This window comes from Taudactylus pleione, unplaced genomic scaffold (genome assembly GCF_031769625.1).
Source record: "Taudactylus pleione unplaced genomic scaffold, aTauple2 ptg000156l, whole genome shotgun sequence".
NCBI classification, from domain to species: Eukaryota; Metazoa; Chordata; class Amphibia; order Anura; family Myobatrachidae; genus Taudactylus; species Taudactylus pleione.
In genome coordinates, this window is record NW_028284558.1 from 11,345,986 (window position 1) to 11,366,639 (window position 20,654).

At 42.3% G+C, this 20,654-nt stretch overlaps 1 protein-coding gene across 1 annotated transcript in view; it reads right to left on the bottom strand.

The window, feature by feature from the left end:
• The window catches only part of STK39 (serine/threonine kinase 39), a 451,027-nt gene that overhangs the window by 106,251 nt on the left and 324,122 nt on the right, over window positions 1–20,654 (bottom strand). Inside the window, exon 15 of the mRNA XM_088474896.1 lies at window positions 3,642–3,694. Within this exon, the coding sequence (XP_088331022.1) occupies window positions 3,642–3,694 (53 nt within the window). The remainder of the gene's footprint in view (window positions 1–3,641; window positions 3,695–20,654) is intronic.

Below are 20,654 nucleotides of genomic sequence, written 5' to 3' on the forward strand. Positions count from 1 at the left end.
CGCCTACCGTGGCAGCTTAGCCACCCAATTGAATCGATTCCTAAATGTTCTGCTATGCCTTGTAAAAGTCATTATTTTTGTGGAACAGTCACGATTTCTGGTAGACGAGTAGTTGGGGCATATTGGGTCATACACAGTTGACGTATCTATAATGGGTGCAGGGTGTGCAGTACACACAGGTCCACACCACAAACCTTGCCCCCATATAATTACACTTACCTCTCCGGAGCCCTGCGTCAGCTGGTGCTGCAGACAGAGATTTACCCATGCACAGTAAAGAAGTCTACAGGAACATAGCGCAGGCACCAAGTTCTCGGAGACCTGTGCAATAGCATCTGGCACAAAACCACAGTCTACCGTCCTGCTGGAGAGGAAGGGGCATGCATGGAAGCTGCTCACGGGTCCTCTAATCTTGCAAACCGCCACTGGGCATGGTCACTGCTAAATTATAGCAAGGCCAGGTGGATGGCAATTGCCATAAAAGAATGTGCAGCCTACATAGTTACACTACTGTCTATTGAAACGTTGGGCAGTATGGTTCCAGTCTGGTAATTACAGCTATCATTAAGAAGAGTAAGCCATCACAATTTGCATTCTTCAGTGTTCAGGGTAAGAGACATTACTAGGGCCTTGGGTACAGTGTCCTGTTCTTTCTTAAGATATATTTCTTTAATTGATTTATAGCAACTTGTTTGTTACTCCATCATTCCTATCTATAATAAACAGAACATTCATCTTGTATCTGTATAGTGCAGCAAAGCAATCGTTCACTTACAATGTATTTCACCTCTAGTTCGTAAGGGCTTGCAAACGGCATTGACAGCCAAGGGGTCAAACAGGTTAATTGAAAATAAATCAATTGAAATATTTGACAAAATGAGATTTGTAATGTACCAGCTACACTATCTGTGTCTCTTTATTTTCCAAACATAATGCATATAAGTAATATGAAATGGACAATTTGTTTTCAACATATGAACTATAACGTGACACACTGTTCCCCTGAGTAGAGGTTTGGGACACATTCTATTTCCTATGACACTGAAAAAGCTTCAGAAAATATTTCCCACAAATTGAAGTGGTTTATCTGACAGCTGCTTAAATATCTCATTTTTACCAGCATTAACGGTAGCTCACTGCCACCGGCTGCCTCCTGTTGTACATTCATATGTCTTAAGGGTATCACATAAAACATAGGCTGGGAATAAATGTGCAATGTAAGTGGAATTGCTGAATTTATTTTACAATGGAGATCAAGCAAAATCCTTGCACAGAGATGTTCAATTAACCTAAATGGGAACAGAGTTAAAAAAAAAAAAAAGTTTTCATAGAACTTTGCCCAAAGTCTAAGGGAAAACAAAGGAAAAAAATATACACTGATAATGGTCACTCTCCAATAATCTGTCGAATGACAATATAATATTCATGTAGGTGACCTATAGAAGTAATTGGAAAATTGTTGTATTATCTAATTTCCATTTCTTAATTCCAATTCCTATCTTATAGACAGAAATGCCACCGATAGCCCTTATCTATAACCTGTTTTAAAGAAAAAGAAAACGTAGGGGTTTCCTTAATTCCTTAACTAAACCCCTAATTTTAATTTTTTTTTTAAACCAAAGTCTAAGGGGTACATTTACTAAAGCGAGAGTTTTTGAAAGTGGAGATGTTACTCATAGCAACCAATCAGATTTTAGTTATTATCTTCTAGAAGATGCTAGTAAAATGGTAAGTAGAATCTGATTGGTTGCTATGGGAAACATCTCCACTTCTAAAAACTCTCACTTTAGTAAATATACCCCTAAGTGGTGGAAACTGATCTGAAAGTCAGGGAGTGGCTGATGAAAACTAAATAAGAGTTGACATCTCAGTTTTGTAGGAATAGGAAATTGGCCACCTTATAAAAGAACACAAACTTAAAGAAAAAAAAATTAATGTATCTAAAAAAACAAAAAAGTCAGACTTCTCCTCACTACTGCAGTATACAGCTGGCAATATAAAAATATCAGGGATTAGTTCATGTTTTCATGAGAACATTTATGTTTGCAGCTTATGTTATGGGCACTCAAATTCCTGCAAGTCAAACACTGACACAGTGCATGATATCAGTGCAGGACATGAAGGTGTGCTGTATACATGCCTTCCTGCAACTTTTACACAATACACGTGCTGCATTCATCTGGCCTCCAATTACTGCATAAGGCCTAAACAGTGGCGTCACAAGGTGGGTGCGGACCGTACCCGGGTGTCACACGCTGAGGGGTGACACCAAGGTGCAGACTTCCCCTCAGTGACAGGAGCAAGGTGCTGCACTGTATAATTAAGTGCAGCACACGGCCCCTGACACTGTAAGGGAGCCGGCCGGACCTGCACACAGGGCAGTCCGCACCTCCAGAGCCCCCCGTCCCCCTGTAATAAGCACGGTGAAGGGACCATGGGGGTTCAGGTCACGAGGCCACACCTCCTTTTCAGCATCCCTCCCAGCACCGGGTGACAGGTGACACCGCGGAGAGGGACTCCATTGGGCCTAAATGCACTTTCTTACAACTAACTGATTAGCATTTGCAATTCACTGCAGTCACTGCGTCCCCCCCGCATCAGCCAGCACAAAGACTTGCCAAACTAGGGCATACTTGCCTACTTTCAAGTTTTCCTCCCCTCATTAAGCCCCGTGCCCTCGAGGCAAATTGCCGCAAATAGCGCATAATTAAATAGGGGCTTGAGCCAAATATACGCGATTCTTGAAGAATTGCATCTTTAAGGCCCGCCCCCTACTTCGGGACCCCTGATCTCCGTGGAAATTCTCCCCATTCTGCCCACTTCATTGGGAAGTGGGCAGGAATGCTGGAAAAGTGGCTACACTACCGGAGGTACGGGGGGTTACCCGAAAAATAGGGAGCCTCCCGTGACTTCCGGGAGAGTTGGCATATATGATCTAGGGTAACCTTTTAGCCATTGTAGGGGGCGCAATGGCTATGGGCCTGCCGATGCCCATTCATGCACTATGAATGTGCTCTCTCTGCTGTTTTTAACATGAACGTGCAGTCAGTGTAGGCAGAGTCTCCCCTGTCATACTACCTCTCCTGTCATACTCCCTGTTATGCTCCAGAGGTTTGATATAAAAACTGTGTTTTATAAAAGTGGGCCTCCCCAGCCACTGACCTCACCGCACGTCACTGGTTTTCAGCATGTGCAGGAGTCGGTGTAGGAAAGAAACTATTGGGCATCACAGTACCAGAGACGGATCCATGCTCAAAAGAAGGGGATGGAAATGCATCATTGGTCCCCCACCAAAATTTTGCTAGTGGGCCAGGTCATTGCATGCTAATGATAATCTTAGATCCAGTGAACTAATTAATGTATCACAACAATTCTAGATAAATAGGGGATTAATTTAGGGGATGGGGACAATACATAAAGTCGTTCATTTTATATCCTTTCTTAACATGTAATCAATCCTAGGCTTTCCCTTAAATATTTATACACGTACATATCTTTAATATGAAGTTGTGTGGTAAGAAGGGACACTTGTCACTGAAACCAGCCTGTTGGTTACTGAAGTACAGTATCGTCTGCAAACAACTTATAAAATCCATACATACAGTATTTATGATACAAAAAAAAAAGTAATTAAAACTTACCTCTGCCTGGAGTAAACTCAAATCGTATATCATTGAGTTCCTTTCTGGAATTTCTGCAAAAAAAGATCAGAAACACACTTAAATCTAATGAGGCAGAGTTTATTAAAACCGAGAATACTTAGCAGTTTAGAGGATTTGCAGTTAGAAAAGTAAGCATTTTCCTCCCTTATGGCACGCCGTCTGCATCTTTCATATGTCAGAGACGATATAAACTCTAGGAAGGTTCAGTGATATAAAGAGCAAAAGGTTTATGGAACAACGAAAAGCTAATTTTTTAGCGGCGCTGTTATTATCTTCTTAATTAACAAAGACAAAAAGACTGCTTGCAAGTTACATTTTTATTTCACTGTGCTGTTTCTGCTCTTCGCAGAGACAGCACAGCACTCCATTCTAATTAAGCTGTTTTTTTTACAGTAGCATATCACTCTGGAACCACAAATCTGAATACACTGGAATTAAAAACTGTGATGTGGAATTTTCTTTGCAAGCCATAAAAACCCTTTATTAAGAATAAACTGGCTGTAATCCCTTAAATAAGTTATGCATATATTAGTGCTTTATTGGGTATTAGAGGTGATTTGAACCACAATCACCTATTATTGGAGGCAAGAAGAAGTAGATCAATAAATTATAGAACTACAGCACCACCTATATGCGAAGGTCCAGAAGTTGTTGCACTATTTTTCGTCTGCTGTGAGCACAAGATATGACCAGGCCAGAAACAAGAAGAAAAAACTGCTGCGTATAAATATGCATAAATGGACTATTCCAGACCAGAAATGGACTGGAACAGTAGACCTTTTATTACACAGTTTATTAGGGAGAATAGAGTGATACAAAAAAAATTTAGAGCGACACTGGAATATATTGCTGAAGGATCACATTTTAGGCCCTAGCCTCCCAAAGAACCCCAACTTAGTTTTCAAAAGAGCAACTACCATGGAAAATATATTGGCTCCAAGTAAGTTAAAATCAATAAAGGGTACAAATTATAAAGGTACAGGGGAAAATAACCTTTTAAGCTATGTGTGCAATAAATGCATTTGTTGCAAGTACTGTACATAGAGAGAAAATAATTTGGAAAGGGTAAAACAAAAAAAAATACAAGATTAGGGAGATAGTCACCTGCAACACTGATTTTGTGGTTTATAGAATCACATGTATTTGCGGTATAGCATATGTAGCTAAGATAAAAAGATGTTTAAAAATACTTATCCAAGAACATTTGCATAGTATTAAAAACAAAATAAAAACCCATAGTCTCTCAAAACAGAAGTATATAATTCTAAAGTTAATGGCCTGTCCTTTACTGTATTAGAACATACTAAGGAGAACTGGTAGTAGAGAGCTGCTTTCATCTAAAAGAGAATCCTTTTGGATCTATACACTAAATGCCCTTTTTCTTGTAGGCTTGAATGAAGGCATAGATATGGTCTCAATTTTATAGAAAGAACATTTAGAAATTGACTCGGTGTCCCTCAATTACCTACACTTAAAGACAGGGATGATCTTGGACCTGGGCGTGCATGGCTCATTTCTTCTTCCCCTTTTTCTTTTCCCTTCCCTCTTACAACTTTTTTATCCCTCTTTTTCCTTCAGTTCGATTGAAGTTATTACCTTATTTTTTTTATTATCATTATTCTTATGCTTGTTGGAAAAAGAGAAAATAGTGGTGAAGTCTTTGTTTCAATGCCACAAGCTGGTGATATATACCCATTTATTGGATGGTGTTAATGGACCAAGATGACTGTCATTTTTGCAAGTGATATATGTTGATAATTTTGTATTTTTATAAAAAAAAATGTAATAGATGCTGTAACTTTTTGTCCATTTTACTGTTGCCTTGATACTGTGAATATAATATACTTTTGTGGCATATTCATCCTGTACTGCACTCTGTTGACTTCAATAAATATATTTAAAAAAAATAAATAAATAAATAAATTAACTGGGTGCTTAAAAAATTGTAACAATATTGACTTTGTAAAACTAGTAATCATTTTAGGATCAAGGGAAGAATTTGTGTGTAAAAGTGAATTTTGGGCAAAAAAAAAATGCCTTATTCAATTAGCCACCCAGTTAATGTGCACTACTTCTGCATAACTCTTAATGTGAGTTTATTGTTATCGGGACCCCCTGAGCAGGTTATAAAGTTGGGGAAAATCCCTGTTTTGAGGTAAAAATGTTGGAACTTGGTTCAGGACCACTGGGACACCCTCCCTAATGATTAATTAGGCACTTAGAAGTTTTTATTTAGCTTCATTTGGCCAATAATTATGTAATTTTTGTGGTGAAATTCTGCAAAGTGCAGAATAATGGGTCAAAAGATGTGGGACAGATATATAGAGGTGCTGCATGGATGGGGCACTTGTTTTTGTATTATTTAATCTGTATATTGAAGGTTTATCATGGTATCATACAATGTACAAAATGTATTACAACTTCAATGACAGTACATTGACAATAACGAACAGAGATATTGTTTTTTTGTAGTATTTTAACAACAGACTTGTCCACTTATAACTTGTACAATAATAATATTGATCCAGTTGATCAATAATGGTGAGATGAATTAATTAACTGGTATGTTATCCGGGGCAGGTGTTTGAATCATTACAAGTAACAGTAACAGGTGTTTTTTTTAACACTTTTTTTAACAGTGGCTTAAAATGACCTAAAAATAACAGGCATTTTTATGCACCCATTATTCTACGACAGCATTTAATTTGCTAAAAAAAAAAAGACTTGCTTTCTATGATTTTTTTCACTGTTATTGAAAAATGCTTATAACAGACATTTGACACACTTTAAGAACCTCAAATAGTTTGACTTCTATACTGTTATCCCATATATATTAGTTTGGATTTTTTGAGGGGTACATGCTGATTTCCCAATTTTCACCTTTACTTAACGTGTGTAACACCTGCAAGCATTATTGTCCAAATGCTGTAAGACAACTTTTCAAATTTAAATGGTGGTAAAACAGGAGTGCACATACAGGTAAAAAGTGACATTAATAGGCGATAGGTGCGTTAAGTTAACGCACCTTAACAAAGTTTTATCATGGACAATTGAATTCACCCCTAAAAGTGAGAAAGGGTTACTTTAGTTGGTGGTGATTAATTTAATATAATTAGTAAATTTATTAGTATATGTATTTTCTGTAGATTTATATATTTTATATGATTGATAAAATAGTACCTAGTGCCAAACGTATAACATTTGAAACTATTAGTGCCACTAAATATTTATTACAATAGGTCACACATATATTAGGAATAAAGTATTATTTTTTTGTTCAGTCGAATAAAGTCAAATATTTAGTAGTTCTATTGTAAATTGGTGGGGTATAATTAAAGAACAATGCTCCTAAAAAGAATGTAAATAAATAAATAAGGTTAATGCCCAGATCAAATATAGGATAGCATCATGGAGCCTGGGACACATTACACCTTACAATGGAACACATTCAGGAAATGCAAGGCTGAGAAGAGCCGTGCCCAGGAGAAGAGGGCGTGACCTAATCGCTGGAGGTGTGACCACGCCCCCTTAAAAAAAAACCATTGTTATAGCGCTGTTAAGCGGCTCTGCGTGCTGGGGGGCACATTGAGCCCCTCAGTCCAGCGCATATCCAGGGGAGGCGTGATCAGGATGATCACTTCCCACCCACAGACAGAGGAGACTGCTGCAGCCCAGCACACAGCAGCGTGTGCTGGGCTGCCCAGCTGACAGGGAGGAGGGGGGAGGCGATGGACCCGGGCCCCCGCTGGGCCCTTCCAGCAAGCCCGGGCAATTAGTACCCACTCCACTCTCCCTCTCGGCGCCACTGAGGAAGTGTATCAACTAATATCAATGTTAGAATTGGAGATGAACGGGTCCGGTCCTTGGGTTTTTCCGCCTGACTGGGATCCGAAAACGAGACAAAACATCATCCTCCCACTGTCGGATTCTCGCGGGTTTTGGATTCTATAAAGGTCCCAGTGGGTGCCATTTTTACTCCGGCTGTGGAAAGTGTACACAACAGACGTGTTCTGTCTGTTCAAGGATGCAGTGTTGTCAGGGGCTGGGGCTGCAGTACATAAAGGGGAGGGGGTGCTATAGTGTCACTGTTGTCCTATCAATCACGGTGCTGCAGTACATGAAGGGGGACTGCAGTACATAAAGGGGTGCTGCTGTATAGTCCAGTCCATCAAGGAACTAGGGCTGCAGTACATAAAGGGGTGCTGTCTTGTCCAGGAGTGCTCTGTCAATCCAGGGGTGCTCTTCCCCAGTGTAAAAGAAAAGAAAAGTTAATTAAAATGAATAATTATTATCATTCCACACAAAAAAAAACTTTTTTTTGTGTGTGTGTGCTAGCTATGCTATTATTGTTCATTGACACTGCTGGCCAGACCACAGTTTATCATCCACGTATTTGGGACTCTGCAGGTGGTCTGTCCGAACTCTGCAGGGGTGCTTTGTTGTCCATCAAGGGGCTGCTGCCTCGTCCAGGGTACTCTTCCCCAGTGTAAAAAAATAAAAGTTAAATAATATTAGCATTCCACAAAAAATAAAAAATAAAAGATCTTTTTTCTTTTTTGTGTCTGCTAGCTATGCTATTATTGTTTGGTGACACTGCCGGCCAGACCGCAGTGTAAGTTTGTTGATATGGAGGGCGCTAAAATGAGATGAGAGCAGGAACCACATACTAGTGCTGCAGCTGCTGCCAGCAGTCATAATGACAATACAAGGCTGTTAACGTCATCTACAAAGGCAGATGCCCAAGGGCTTAAGTCAGGGCATGTAAAATCAAACAAGCAATGTTTTACAGTGTTAAAGAAAAAAAATCAAAAGCTAAGTTAGCTGCAGAGAAACCAAAAATTGGCAATATGCCATTGACTACACAAAGTGGCAAGGAAAGGATAAGGCCTTGTATTTTATTTGTGACTGGTGTTTCTTCCTTTTATGATGATGTAAGCCCTTCTCCCTGTAGAAGTGTCAAAAAGATGAAATCGTTAAGGCACAGGAACCAATTATCTGCTCAGAAAAGTTACAGATCCCTGAGGAGAGTCTAAGTCTGCCTGCGGATGCCATGTGTGAGCCTGACCTTTCCAATACTGTACTTGAAGAGGATCCTCCTTCCACCATTTGTGTGTCCTCTGCAAATGTGGGGATGAGCAGCACAAGTCAATATGCTGACGTAGAAATCGAGGATGCTGCTGTGGATGGAGGATGAGGAGGATATTTCTATAGTTGGCACTAATAAGGATGATTAAGATGTTGATGATGAGGATGTCAAGGATGTTGTTTGTGTAAAACAGGCAGCAGTTGTTGCCCATGGTGTGAAAAGCACATTGTCATGCCGGGGCACAAGTAAAAAAAATCCACCTCTCATGTGTGGAATTATTTCCACCCAAATCCGGACAACAATTGTCAAGCCATCTGTACACTTTGCAAAGCAAGAGTGAGTAGAGGTAAGGACCTTAACCATCTAGGAACATCCTCCCTGTTACGTCACTTGCAGCACAATCATTAAAAGTGTTTGCAAAATTCAGAAACTTTGGCTAAAAATGTAAAATCAGTCCAGCTTCACCTAGCTGCTCCCTTCTCTCTGTTAGGTCCAAGTGCCTGCAATCTCCACCACCAAATCCTGCATCATCAACATCCTCAATCATGATCGGAAGTACGGTAGTCCTGCATCCAGTTTCATAAGAATGACTGACTCCTCTCCTATCCGTGATTCCTCAGAGGGATCCTTGAGTGATACACCTGTTGCTGCTGCTGCTGTGAGTGGATCTTCATCCCAGAAGGGGACCAGGAGGAAGACTACTTTTAGTAGTTTAACAAAACAATTGACTGTCAAACAATCCTTTGCAAGGGGGAACAAGCATGACAGCAGTTACCCAGTTGCACAGCGGATTACTGACGCCATAACAGCTATGCTGGTATTAGATGTGTGTCCAGTATCCGCCATTAATGCAATGGGTTTTAAACAGTTAATTTAGGTCCTGTGTCCCGCTTACTATGTCCCATCTAGATTACACTTCACTAGAACAGCAATTCCCAGTTTGTACAAGGATATTAAAAAAAAATCTTATTAGTATCCTCCGAAATGCCGTTGTACCCACTGTCTACTTAACCACAGATATGTGGACAAGGGCAAACTAAAGATTACATGACTGTGACAGCCCACTGGGTAGGTGTATTGCCACCAACAGTGCAAACAGCAGAAGCAGCTAACAAATGCCAGCTCATTCAGATGCAGGCTACTCTGTGTAACACCGGTTCCACTAAGAGGCATACCACTGAGAACCTCTAAGAGAAACTCAGGGAAATCATTGCAAAAAGGCTTACCCCACTTGGACTCTCCTCGGGATTTGTGATTTCTGACAATGCCACCAATAATGTAAAGGGGTCGAATATAAAAATGCACATTATCTGCATATAGATTTAGAGGTGGAAGGGGGCTGCAGCCTAGCTCCACTCTAAGGGCCTGATTGATTACGGATCGCAATGCAACAGCATATGCAGATCGGCCGATGGTGAGCACTGCGCATGCATATGCACCGCAGTACGCGTGCATGAGTTAGCATTGCGATCACACTGCAATCATTTACGCAGATAGAAAGCCATCGCAGATCGAGGGATGGGACGGCAGTGTATGGGGGTGGTGACGGGGGGAGTTGTTCAAGAAACACAGGCGTGCCTGTCCGTTTGAATGCCGTTTCCTGGGTGTGCATAAATTAGACACTGCAATGGAATACGCACATACGACGGCAGTTGCAATTTCTGAGTAAGGTCAGACCTGCTGAAATTCTGAGTGAGGGTCCGATGTTACTCGATGTTACCGATGTATACACAGGATTGCGAGGTCTTACAGATGACAAAGTGTTAGTGGGTGTCTCTATGCTGGGTGAGCAGTTGCAAACATTAGCATATTTTCACAGCAGAACTGTTGCATAATCGCAGCTGCAATTGCAATAGTGATCCATGGTGAATCAGGCCGTATGTCAGTGTAAAAGTCAAATCACTCAGTATTTGTGTGGTGCATGCAGAAATAGGCTGAGATTTCATGCATTCGATAAACAAACATTTGCACCCCTTACATTGCAACAAGGTTTTAGAAGGTGTAAATTTAACCCTTTACCCTCCAAATGAGTCCCTGATTGTTTAATATAGGTATAAATAATTATAAAGCTTATTAAAATACAGTGTATGGTGTAAATTTGGTGTAAATCTATAATTTATCAAATTGCCTTCATTCTGTGAGGCACATTTATTATAAAATGTATTTTTGCTTTGTAAAAGAAGATGAGGCTTCAGGGCAATTTATCAAGATGCCCAGAGGAGACATCACATCCAATAAGATGCTGTTCTGTTGTACAGATAACAGCATAGTAATAGCTTTCTGTATTATTCTACTGCTAGGTTTGGACATGTCTGTGACATTATTGCCATTATAAATAGGATATGTACTTCATTTTGCCATAATCCTGCAAAAATGGATGTTGTTGTAGCAGGATTAATGGCCCCTAAAATGCTCTATGTACAGATTTGGCCACTGAGCACTCAGGCTAACCGACCAAATCGAGGGTGGAAGTTGGTCAATAAGTGCAGAAGACTCATTTATTAAACAGCAGAAAACGTTGACCTGCATGAATTATGTATTTTACAAGATCGCCTAAGTTGTCCATCTAGCACATTTCATGGTTTGTGCACATTTTACGGTCCTTGCAATTACCAAAATTGTGCTCAGCAAGAAATACCACCAATCCTTCCAAATCGGATGGTACAAAATTCTACTCCCCCACAAATGCATCATCAACACGGTACATTTCCCATGAAATAGGTTTATCACAGTACAAATGACCATTTGTGTTAGGGAACTAATGGCGGGCAAAGATTGTGTAAACGAGCCTTAAGGGGCCTATCCATTAGCAGATCTTTCTGAAAGACAAAAGACAAAAGATTTATCTTTTGAAAATTCCTGGGGCTGCTGTGACAGATATCTGTCATGTACATGTCAGATTTTTGCGAACGACGAACGATATTGCATGACATCATTCTGGGAGTGGATTTTTTAAAATGTTTCTATTAATTTTCATTAAAATAATCGTTCGTCGTTTACCGCGACAAATATTTCTAATATCTGTCAGCGATAAACGATAACTGACCAACATGTTGGAGAGACGAAAGACCCAATTTGTCGGCCACGGGAGTGCGCATTTTTATCGTTCAGAGCCTATCCATTAGCAGATAAATTGAACGACTGAACGATAAATCATTCATCGTTCAAATTTATCTGCTAATGGATAGGCCCTTTTACTGTCAGACTGTAGTGATCATTGCCAAAGTGCATTGTCCGAAAGGCAGGGCCGGCTCTAGGGGTGTTCGACCAGTGCGGTTTCACAGGGGTGCCGCCCCTCCCCAGCATCCCGATTTCAGCGGGACAGTACTGTCCCGCTGATCCAACCCGCAGGCCCAAGTGGCCCGCGGATGGTCAAATCGAGAGGTTGGGGACCCCCACTGCCGCAGCTGTGCAGCGGTGCCGGACCCCCGGAGTGCCCCCGAAGTGTGAATGGATGCCGCGCGCATGCGTGCGGCAACCATTCACTGACGGGAGAGGGCTGGGGAAAGCTCAGCCAGTGACGGAGTGCTGGGCTTTACCCCCAGCCCAACGTTATTTGGAGGCGTGCCATGCGGGCACGCCTCTAAATAACATCACACAGGGGGCGTGGTCTATGGTAATTAGGCCACACCCCCAAATTGCAGCTTCGCCACGCATGATGTAAGGGCGCCTTCTCGAGGGCCGGCACAGGGTGCTCCGAACCCTGGAGCCAGCCCTGCCGAAAGGACTGTCCATCATCTGATTCAGGTGCATTAAGATTGGCGGTGCTCACACAGCGATTTATAACTAGTTTGATATAAAATGACTACCGTACCTCACTGCGCAAAGGAGTGCCTAGTGCTGTACACCCATATCTGCAGCAATATTCACAATTACAATCATAATTCTGCCGTTATTTATTTTGTCTCTTAATTATGTGATTTACATCTAGCACAAACCCACCCGCCAATTCTATGCTACATTGTGCAGTTTAAGTTAGAATGTTTATTGCAGTCATTATTAGTTTTATTCTGTTTCATTCTTATGTTTGGCGTGTCCATGTTTCAAGCTACTAAGCACATCTCTGTGTGTTGATGGGCATCTGACTTGCTCTCTGTGGGGGACAAATCAAACGTTACAAGGCTTTCAAATATAACATAACTTGTCACAGTATCTCTGGAAACCCTGTGAACTGTAAGGAAGCAGCAGAAATAAAATATCTTAACAGAAAAGTACTTTTTAAAGCTGTAACTTATAATTGCATTAGCCCCTACATACACATGCACAATAATTGCCAGATTGTCCTCCCAAGAGGATAAGTAGGCGTCACAGCATGAAGCTGTGAAAGACAAGTGACCTTCACTACTGGTCCAATCATTAGAATCTTCAAAGGGAGAACGCTGTCATGCAACCAGCACTGCACAGACTTAGACAAGTGTGACAAGAAAGAAAGGAATAAATGTTTCATCATATAAAACTCTGATAACAATAGCTACTACAGCAAGCAGAGTGTGTGTTACCGAATAGTTGCTTAAGCTATTGTACACAGTTTGTTTCCAATTGCCAAAAATTGTTTGTACTTTGTATATTTTGTTTTTCAGGATCTATTATCCAGAAGCATATTGTCGACAGAGTCTTCAACACACTGGGCCTGATTTTGCTAATGCAGTAGAGCAGCCTCTAGTGCGAATTTATGCTAATGCCGCAGCAGAGGGCTGTCTACTGAGATGCCCACCAGCTGTGGCTGTAATCCGCTGTGGTGCGCAAATAATCACACCATCGACTGGACCTGGCCACACCATTGGCCATTTAGCAACTCGATGGTTGCTAAAAATGTCTGATGCAGTCCCTGACAACGGCACACCCCCGACATGCTCGCTACCGAAAGCCACCCCACAGTCACAGTAGCGCCTATAGGAATTGCATGGATCTCCATGCAATTCTGAACTGCGTTCCCCAGCGATAACCATCGGAATGTATGCGCAGTGTGTCTCAGAACTGATTTAAAACATCAAATGCTTGTGTCAGATGTTTTAAATGCATGCACCTCTGGATCAGGCCCAGTTACCCTTAATAATCCTACACTGTAAACCAAAATAAATATGCCGTTCATTATATTAGTGTAAAGAGGCTTTAGTGGCTTTACACTTTAAGAAGACTTTTATTTACTGGCTAGTGCCTCATTAACAGCCCCTTTGTGCCACAATTGGAAAGTTGTGCAGCATGTCCCATGTACCGCTGCTCTGGTGCAGGGGGCAATGTTTCGATTCACGCAAATGTTGGGAGGAATGCACCAGTACCCTAGGTACAAACTTCGCCTCACCCGTATGCTTGTTATTTTTCTACTTCCTGTGAGTATTTTTTACTGTGGGACGTTTTTCACAGTAACCATTATGGATTCTGACATGTCCATTTACACTTCCCTTCACACATCCTTACCCGGCTATACTACCTGATATGCGTTTTGCATTAGACTTGTTGGCTCCTTACTGCTAATACTCTGGGGTCTATATGCTAAGCCTTGGAGAGAAATAAAGTGGATGGAGCAGGGGCGTTTCTAGAGAGGAGGGGGCTTGTGTGCAGTCTCCGACACGGGTCCCCTTCTCTCCGCCCGGCGGCCGTCAGCGCACTGAGCTATGCATGGCCCTTTACCGGAGATATAGACTCTGGGCACTAGAGCGTGCCCAGAGTCTATAGTGTATGCACAGGTAACCGGGAAAAATGGCAGCGGCGGCCATTTTCCCTGTACTGTGCATGTGCAGTTGTTTTACAGCAACAGATGCCCGCTCCGACGTGGGACTCCGGAAAGGTAAGTATTACTATGGGCGCAGGGTGTACGGTGCTGGGCCCCCCTGGACCCAGGGGCCCATCTTCCCCGCACACCCTGCACCCATTATAGGTACGCCCCTGGGATGGAGATACAGTATCAACCAATCAGCTTCTATCATTTTTCAAACACAGCCTATGAAGTAACAGTTAGGAACTGATTGGTTGCTTCTTTACCTCCGTCCACTTTCTCCCTCTCCAAGGCTGACTTCTTCTCTGCATCGTAGCTGTTAGACCACTATTCTAATGTGACTGCTCACCTCCACAGGTTACTGTAGATGTCCCTGGAAGGCTCACTAAAGGGATCCAGGCGATTGCTAAAAGCAGATGACACACTAGTGTATCTCCCTAGTTCTGGAGAGATCCAATCAGTGGTTGTTGACAGCAATTCTTTTTCTTTCAAAAAATAATTTCTTTCAAAAGCAAATACATGCCAACAAACCAATGCGGAGATAGCCAAATCCTTTAATACAGTTTGGGGACAATTCAATTAAATGAAATGTTTGAGATGTGCCATTACAATGGTAGGGGAATGTAGTGGCATATCGCAACTGTAATATCTCTCATTTTACCTTGCACCCCTACAGGGACGCTCAGTAAAACGAGTGACATTGGCGGCGTCCCAACATCCCATATGATTGAACTGCCCCCTTTGTGTCCCATTCAAACTCCTTCAGTGGAGGTGATATACTAAACAAGTACCAATGCACAGTATTTATAAAGAATTATCTCTAGTTAGCTGGATGAAAGTTTTTGTATGCTATAGGCAACTGCATAATTGTATTTTTTAATTACTGCAATTCACTCCAGTGCGTTCAACCTATAGACTGGAAATTGCTGCACGTGGAAATATCTGGAGTGTAGTACAAATGTAAAAAATATATATATTTTAAAAGTGAAAGTGACAGATCGCAGCAATACTGTGTGGATAATGCAGTGTGCAGTTTGTGTAGGAAATAAATATGAATGTTAATTTATTGTGTCAGAATTTCCACATTAATAAATCTACCTCAACTGTTTCTTGCCACATTTCGTTCCTGACTTAATTGCCAATGCATAAGGCAATTTGTTCTTAAGAAACTGAAGAAAAAGGGCTGCTGTCTTGTAATTCATCTTCTGCATTGTACAAATGATGAGTGGTTCATTTATCTAGCAGTCTCTGAACACCTGCATGCGTTTCTTATGGGGACTGAAACTCCAAATGAGCTGTGCACGATTCTGCTCTCCAAAATGAAGCATTTATGTTTCTATACAAAGTTAAACAGTAATCTGTCTTGCATGCACTCTTCCATTTCCTATAGTTATTTTGCCAACTTTATTGTACTGGCAATATGCAGAAAGTGGTAAAGGCCTCATCCGTGTTCAGTCTACACTATGGATGAATTCAGAGCAGGATCTTATGAAAAATCCAGATTTTAGGACTGCACTGGGAATTTTTTATTTGGTGCTGCCTGTAGTACACGTATTTCTTAATGAAATTAGAATTTACATGTATATATATGTATATATATATATTTACATGTATATATATATTTATATATATATATATATATATATATACATACACATATATACATACATACATACACACACACACACATACACAGCGGTGTCTTGGCTTTCCATGCCTTTTTACACCTCCCTTTCTTAGGGGCATATTCAATTAGCCGCGGGGTTTACCCCGCAGCTAATTATCGCGCTTGATGTAATTCAATTAGCAGGGATTGCACGCGCGGGTGTCCCCGAGACCCCGCGCGTGAGTCCCCGCTGTCGGCCTTTACCTCGCACCTCATGTAGGTGCGAGGTAAAATATGCGTGTAGCCGTCCTAATCGGGCTCGCGCTAGATGCTATAACACACTGTTTCCGAGTTGTGTTCCCGAGTGCGACATAGGAGTTAACGGCGCGGGGAAAAAGCTATTTTATTGAATAGCTTAACCCCGCGCCGCGGGACTATCAAGCCCCAATTACTCGCGGGAGAGGTCCCGCGGGTAATTGGATATACCCCTTAATGTGTGCAATACTTTTTCCATGTGTCATTTCACATTATTACACATAACTAATTTGTGGACATCTATGGTTTCATTTCTTTGCATGTGTGGATTGCTTGGGTTGTTGTTGACATTTGGTGAAAATTTTATTATAATAGCCCCATTACAAATATATTTACTGAGAAAAATGTTGTGTTCAATACTAATTTTACCAGCTGTATGTATATATCAATCATACTTACCTACGTTACTTATCTGCTCCCTGGGAGATGCCTGGGAAGCAGACACTGGTGACCTCTTAGGGGGATGGGTCCGGCTTACTACGTCATTAGGCCCTGCCACGGCAAATTGCCATGAATCGCGGGAGCGTGATGAGGGGGCGGGGCTAAATGATGCATAGATAAAAGTAGGGATGTGCAGGCTCGGATAGGTTCGAGTTTGCACGTGGAGTTCGGATTTTTCCCTCCAAAAAAACGGAACTCAGAACGAGGCAAAACGTCATCTTACATGGACGAACATCATCATTCCTGGACAAAAGACCAGGAATGATGATGTTCGTCCATGTAAGATGACGTTTTGCCTCGTTCTGAGTTCCGTTTTTTTGGAGGGAAAAATCCGAACTCCACGTGCAAACTCGAACCTATCCGAGCCTGCACATCCCTAGATAAAAGTTCCTATATCTATAAGCATATGATTTGCTTTAGCTGAAATAAAGGGAGTTTTTATTTCCCCTTCCACATATAGGCAGAGTCTGTGTGATTAGCACTAAAAGTATTAGACCCACATCCAGATGAGTTGGAATGCAGAGCGTGTTGGCAAAAAAGCTTTCCAATCCTGTTTAAGATCCAATAGCCAGCAGCACGATTGTGAGCATTAAGTGTCCCGGTATATTTACCCAGCCTCCTCCCGACAGATCACACAGGATAATAATGGTCTGGTCTTTATCCTCTGCTCCGGCTGCTTCACAGGTTATGCAGGAACTGGTGCACGGCCTTTGCACTCACTGTGGCTGCAGCTTAAAATCCTCAGGCAGCACTAAAGGTCAGTGAGCCGTCCTTACAACTAGGTTTAAATGATGTTTGTTCTTTTTAGCACCAGGGTCTATTAATGCATTCCAGAAGACTCAGTGATTAGTATCACGGTGGTGTATCAAAAAGAAGCGTCCATCCTTATGATTCCCGGCATTTATCTCCCCATCCTGCCCACTTCACTAGGAAGTGGGCGGGATGCGGGAGATGTGGATACTCTTCCGGGGGTACGAGCGCTCCCCGACAATTCGGAAGCCTCCCGACACTACCGGGAGGGTAGGTAAGTATGATATATATATACACAGATTTGTCCACATACATCTTACTTCCTTGCACAATGAACAGCCCTTCTAGTTGCGCAATGCCGTGGCATAGCTCGGTAGCGCTAAGCATCTTTTTGTGAGACTTTTTACCTTTAAATGTCACAAAGCAATGCACAAGCAGCTTCTCCTAATCAAAATGATATGTGACATGTCTGAATTCTGTGTGTGACTGTGGGAGTAACTACATGCAAAGAGCTACGTTACAGTGTCACAGTCGATCACTCGTTATGTGTAACGTCACTTGTAGTGCACAGAGGATAGATGTACAGTATGCGGATACAACTGTATAAATATTTATATAACTGCAACCTGCAAAGTCAGAGTCCGAACACTATGATTTCTACATGAATTTAAAGGTGCTACAAGGCTGTGACTCTAAGTACAATACAATTATGTATTGTTTTTTTGGGATGTAGTTAATTTACCAGCGTCTGGGATGCCGGTCGTCGGAATTCCGACGTCGAAAACTCGATTTGGGATTAAAGATAGGCGTCGAAATACCCCATCCTATCTTTAGCCAGGCGCCAAAATCCTGACAGCCGCCATCCCGAACAAAGGTAAGCAGGGTAAATAAGGTGTTAGTCGCGGGTGGGGGGGGAAGGGTTAGGTTTAGGGACCTCTGGGGAGGGTTAAGCTATGAGAAGGGGGGGTAAGGGTTAGGCACACCCCGGGAGAGTTAGGTTTAGGGTGTGGGAAGGGGGGTTAGGTTTATGCACTACTGGGGGGAGGTTAGGGTTAGGCACCACCGGTGGGAGGTTAGGGTTAGGCGCCACTAAGGGAGGGTAAGGGTTGGGGGGGGGGGAGTTAGGCACCGCCCCTGTCGGGATCTTCATCCATTGGGATGCTGCTGTCAGCCGCCGCTGTTTCATACACAGCAGTGTACTGTATCAGCTTTAAATATACTTAGAAAGTAGAGTGTAAGGACCACACCCCCTTGAAATGATATATATTTTAAAGGTGGTAACAGTCTTCTTTTTGGCCATCGACGCATAGATGTTTTTAATTAGAACACCATGGTTCATACCGATATAACTACTATTTCAGAGGCACAAAGTATGGTAAGTCCCAAATTAAAATGATAAATTATTAGTGTAAGCTTTAGACAATGATACCAGTGTAACTAAAAGAGTGAGAACAAGAGTGACAAAGTCAGTAAAAGAGATTGCCAGCTCTGGGGTCATCATGTAATGTGATGCTACAGAGGACCATGTAACTTTGCTGTGCACAATGAAAAGTTGTAACAACAGCGATGCTTAATTTCATTAGTGAGACGGTCAAATTACCTGTCAAGAGTACTTTATAGGACTGATTAGGAAATTCCCGTACAGTTCTGAGTAATCATATAGAGATCTATTCATCATTACATAATTATCACTTGTGATAATTATGTTTTGAACTCTTTGTGAGTTCAAAGAACCATTCGGAGGCATTCATCATGCTTCCTTGCCTAAAGTCAGCTTTTCGGAATTGTGATACTTTTCTCCTTTTAGCTATGCTGTCTCCGCTTCCAGTCCACAGCCCCTGCCCCGTGTTTCCCCTCTCTCAGCCTGTAGCTACTACCCTGTGTCTCCCCTCTTCCAACCCACAACCACTGTCCCGGGTCTTCCCTCGCCCAGACCCCATTTCCGCCCACCGCCTGTCCCAGCCCACCCACCGCCACCCTTCCACCCTGGCCTCCACTGCTGCTCTAACCACTTAAAACCTTCCACAGCCGGTGTTCATCCCAGCTCAAAACCCCTTTCCCCCACGGCTGCCACTGCCGCTGCATGTAAACCCTACCCCGGTATATGTCCACCCGAGGCCGCCCTTCCCCCAATGACCGCCATTGCCTCTCACCACTCTCCCCCTTCTCTGCCGGTGTCCTTCCCACTTTCTGTATGTAACCACCCCTGGTGTATGTCCCCCCGCAGCCGCCCCTTCCCCAGCCGGACGTATCTGCCGCTCACCACTCTCCCCCTTCTCCACTGGTGTCACTCTGTCCCACTGCCGCTGAATGCAATCACCACCCTCCCAATCCCCACTGCCACAGTCTATAGTAACAGTTTCCCACAGGCCTCTTCAGGAGAAGCTGCAGTACAAGAGGATGGACCTGCTTGGGGAAACCAGAGCCGCCGGAGGTAAGTAGGGAGGTATATCTGAAGGGATCTGAAAAGATCCCTCTGCTGCATAGGCTGCATTGTAAATCTTCACAGACTGCCGTGTAAACAGCCTGTGAAGATTATCGGGGGCTGAACGCCATCATCATCAAATTCCGCAAAAAAATGTTTTTTTGGAACTTGATGAATGGCCCTGACACTTCATTTTTACAAAAGTATGTGAAAATGTTAAGTTTCACCTGCTTTTGAAAAAAATAGGCGATGATGAATAGACCCCTATATCGCTAAGAATATAACTAATTGCTCTTTGTTTCTGTTTGTATAATAAAATAGTGAGCAAATAATGCAATGTATGCAAGCACAGTAGTTAGATTTGAAGCTTCACTGAACTGTGAAATTGATTTAGATTCCAAACAGGGCCATATTTGTGCAGAGTTAGTATGTTTTCCCATGTTTATGTGGGTTTCCTCTGAGGGCTATGGTTTCCTCCCACAATCCAAAAACATACTGGCAGATTAATTGGCTTTTGCCATTAACATAATCCTAGTGTATGTGTCTATGTGGTAGGGAATGTAAAACTTCTCTGGGACAAGGACTTATTTCACAGACTAATACCTCTTTTATATCAAAGTCCCGGGTCTGACCCGGGATTTGGAACATGTTTC